The sequence below is a fragment of the Cicer arietinum genome, chromosome 8 (genome assembly GCF_000331145.2).
Source record: "Cicer arietinum cultivar CDC Frontier isolate Library 1 chromosome 8, Cicar.CDCFrontier_v2.0, whole genome shotgun sequence".
In the NCBI taxonomy this organism is placed as follows: Eukaryota; Viridiplantae; Streptophyta; class Magnoliopsida; order Fabales; family Fabaceae; genus Cicer; species Cicer arietinum.
In genome coordinates, this window is record NC_021167.2 from 21,923,893 (window position 1) to 21,928,553 (window position 4,661).

Here is a 4,661-nt window from a genome sequence, read left to right on the forward strand (position 1 = left end):
CAGCTGCACGCAGACTGTAAACTGTGCACCAGGTAAGTTCCCAGGAAAGAGAGGTGGGTCACAACAGACACGCTTAAATACCAAGTCTTTCCTTAGCCAGAACCTCCCTAAACAGCACTTCCACAATATCACCTTTCCCCTAACAATACCAAGGATAATTCTTTTCTGATGTGGAAGATCAGACAAAACTGCAACCACATAGCATACTAAGAAAAATTATCCTACCAAACCTCCGAACCTGGCTCTTGATACCAGTTGTTGGGAAAAATAGCATAAGTTCAAAAGAATTAAGACACAATCACAACACAAGAATATAACGTGGAAACTGCAAAACCGGAGAAAAAACCACGACCGCTGCCTAAACCGGCAACCAGAGAATTAACACTATGTAAAAATTGTTACAACACATAGACTTCTCTCACTCACACCAGACACCCCAGTACAACCACACTCTTACAAAGCAAATATTTAAACTAAGTCAGATACAAGCTTAAAGTGCTATTGCTGACTAGTGCTTTTGAAAACAAAGGACCAAAACCCAATATATAGCATTGGCCTTCTCCTTATTCTCCCACACTAAAGGATGTGGGACTTGCAATCAACCCCAACACTAAAGGAGATTAAAAATGCAATTTAACTTTTAAAAGAAATTTAACAGACTATTTAGTCATTGTTCCATGCAGTAACTGTAGAAGATCAAACCTCTGTAATGAATGAATTTTCTCCATTTTTTTTCTTCGTGTTATGTTTGTTTCAATTTTTATATAATAGTACTACAAAGGTTTTACATAAAAAAATTATTTCGCAGAAAATCTACAGATTTTTAACTCAAATTCACAAGTAAAAAAAATGGACTTCTAATAGTGAGTTTAAATTATATTTCTACCTCATGTCAATGGCGAGAATTCAATCATCCTCCTCCCCTAAAATTCTCTATTAGTTATCCTCTTCATTATTCTCCATCTCACCTTACCCTACCCCTCCTCCCAATGATTAACATTCATGGAAACTATGAGGTATCTATGAGATTGGATTAAAGTGGCCAATATGTTCCATTTAAAAATAATGGACACCACTAAACCCAATTTTTTTTATTAAACAAATAACATTTATTCATTTAAATTGATAAATATTTCATCAATTAACAATATACTTCAAAATTGTTAAAAACAAAAAAAAAATAAATCTGCGAACAAACTAACAGTATCCATATTAATAGCATAAAACGGAAAAATGTCTCCAAATGTGACAAAGCTTAATAATATAATGAATTAGATTTGTCTAAAATACTAATATTTCTGGAGTTGCAACGTTGAAGCCGTCATAGTCTTTGATTGGATTTGCACTTGATCAAAGTTGATTTATCAATATGAAAACCAAACAAATAATGCAACAAATTAAGAAACTAAATCAACACTACAATAAGGCAAAAAATTAAAATGACGTTGCACTAATACGATAAAATAAAAAATAAAATAAATAGGTGTAAAAATCACTTATTTTAATAAGTAAAATAAGAAAAACAATTTAAATGAGCGAATTTAGACCAAAAATTTGCCCTAATCACCCTCTTAAATGAAGAAATGATAAATTGGCCATAAATCACTTCGTTTACCATGAAGCAATTTTACTCTTAAACAAATCATACTCTTTATTAATACTACTAATCTTTTAATTTAAAATATAAAAAATAAAGTTTAATACATTCAAATACAAAGGTTATTTTAAAAAAAAATAACACATTAATTACACTATCAAATTTTCTTAATAAAAGTGAGAAAACAATAAATACTTATAAAAGAGACGAAAATAGTAGTAAATTCAACTCTAATTATTTGATCTAATAATAAAATGACATATATTAGATCTACAATTTGTGTCTTGCTTAGTAAATACTATAATCTTCCCTACTTTAAAGTGAAGTATTGTCTCTTAACTTAATTTTTTATTCAATAACAAAAAAAAAAAACATAATAGTAAATACATAGAGCAAATACTAACATATGCTTTAAAAGCCAATTATTACAAGTTCAAATGATGATGGCAAAGAAACATTCATACATGTTCTTTGTGTATTGTTGACCCTAAACAACAAACGATGAAATGAAACCTTTGACTAACCCAATCAATTTCTTTGCTTTGGATGGCTCAAAAAACTCAATCCCATGAAAACCTTCTTCTTCAAAATCCTTCACAATTTCCACACCCTTTTTTTCCATTAATTCCACCAATTCCTTATAACGATCAACCAATGGATCTCCACCGTTCCCACTCACTAATACTCTCCACCCTTGATCCTTAATCTTATCAAATTTTTCATCAAGATCATTCTCAGCCGTTAGATTGCCATACTTATGATCACGATCAACACCAATTGGTAAAGCCAATTCCCACATCAAATCACCAACACTCAAAGGTAAAACAGGATCATTCTCAAGTCTTAGTTCTGACTCACTCCTTTGGGTCCCACCAAAAAACGGTTGACTCAATATCAACCCTTGAATTTTCAACGGCTCAAAATCATTCACCTTTTCAAGTACACATAGTCCCGCATTGTATGCAATCGTAGCTCCAGCACTATTCCCCATTAAATAACATGTAGAAAAGTCAACATAATTTTGCAACCATTCATCTTCACTAGATTTAATAAAAGTCAACGCTTCCATAGCGTCATCATATGCCGCCGGTAAGCGATGCTCCGGTGCGAGGCGATACTCAACCGAGGCAACGACGGCTTCGACGGTGTCGGCCAATTCAACACAAAAATCATGGAATATTGTGGAGGCTGCACTTAGTAAAATGAATCCACCTCCATGGAAAAAAATAATAAGTGGTAGTTTGTTGTTTTGGTTTGGATTTGTTGAATTTTTAGGTAGGAATAATCGAAGCCATGTTTGGTGTGATTGGTTAATTGTGAGATCTTTGGTGAGAACATTGATGGGAAGAGTTGTGTTTGATGAAGGTGATGTGTGAGGATCTACAAGATTTCTAGTAAGTGTGTCATTTGGGTTGTGGTGGATTTTGAGATACTCATAGGGATTGTTGGAGGGTGGTGGAGGCCAAATTTTATTAGACATTGTTTGGTTTGTAGTGAAAATAATTGAATGAATGGCTTTTCGCAAAGTGGAGTTTTTATGTAATAAATATATACAAAGAGTTATTGATTTCTTTATTTATCATGTGGACCACATGTAGTCATTTAATATTTTGTCATATTAATATGTTGTCATATTAAAACTCATAAATTTAATTGAATGCCAAGGTTCCTTATCTTCGGAAGCATAAATATATGGTGAAGTAATCGTTTTGAGTATTTAGTCGGTGCTACTATTTATACTACATTTGTGGATGTCTTTATTATTATTATTATTATTATTATTATTATTATTATTATTATTATGACTCGTGACAAGGAATTAATGATGCAATCTTCTACATGTTATCTTAATTCTTTTGCTTCTATGTTGTGCAATTTTCATAAAATATAAATTTTGCAGTCAACGAAATTGAATCACTCAAGAACATTGCTGCTACTTATACTACATTTGTGGATGTCGTTATTATTATTATTATTATTATTATTATTATTATTATTATTATTATTATTATTATTATTATTATTATTATTATTATTATTATTATTATTATTATTATTATTATGACTCGTGACAAGGAATTAATGATGCAATCTTCTACATGTTATCTTAATTCTTTTGCTTCTATGTTGTGCAATTTTCATAAAATATAAATTTTGCAGTCAACGAAATTGAATCACTCAAGAACATTCATTCATTCAACCGTTAATCTACACAATTAAAAAAAAATTATCAGATCAAAACACCTGCACAATAATACAATCTCTGCACAAAAATTTAACTAAAAAATGCCATTCACAAATAAAAATTGAACTTAAATCAAATAAATAACTATATAACAATTATACATTTAAACTCAAATAAAATCAATAATGATTTTATAATATTCAATGCAACACCAATCAAATGACAATAATAGTACAATTGTATTGAAAATTTATTTAAGCTACATACAAACAAGTTATTCAAGTATGATGCCATTAGAAAGTACAAAAAGATATTTAGTTATAAATTGTTCCCATAGCTTTTCAAACTGTTCATTGATATCTTTTTAAAACTCTTTTAAAAATTAAGTTTTAAAACAAGCTATTCAACTATGATGCAATTAGCAACTTTTTAAAACTGTTTTAAAGAAGAAAAACTTAAACCCATTGAAGATCCTTTCTTTAATTCTCCTAAGTTTCCTTCCTATTTCAATCGACCAGGAAAACTATCTCCTTTATACTTTACCTATGCTTCATCACCACCAGATTACGCCAAATACATACCCTCAGCCTATAGACCAAAATCTACTAGAACTGAGAAAACCTCGACCTCCAGGTCCAAAGAAAAAACTGCTTGCTTAAGTGTATCGTCCTTTGATTCCCAGGATGTCCCAGAAACACCTCCTCCAAAATTCCAGAAAGAAGAAACCCCAGATAAAATTTTTCAAGTCATGACAATCACAGAATGCCAAAAATTCCCACAAGAAAATGACTCTTTTCCACAATTCTCAAGGAAAAGGGGTGAAGATTCCTCTTCCTTTTGAAGAAAATGATTCTTCCAAAGATGCATTAACTGATGAAA

The 4,661-nt window shown here is 30.9% G+C and overlaps 1 protein-coding gene across 1 annotated transcript; it reads right to left on the reverse strand.

Moving 5' to 3' along the window:
- Positions 1–1,925: 1,925 nt before the first annotated feature.
- LOC101490688 (carboxylesterase 1-like) lies at positions 1,926–3,087 on the reverse strand. The gene has a single exon (NM_001397841.1). The coding sequence runs from the start codon at positions 3,075–3,077 to the stop codon at positions 2,085–2,087; it is 993 nt and encodes a 330-aa protein (NP_001384770.1). The 5' UTR covers positions 3,078–3,087; the 3' UTR covers positions 1,926–2,084.
- Positions 3,088–4,661: the final 1,574 nt, after the last annotated feature.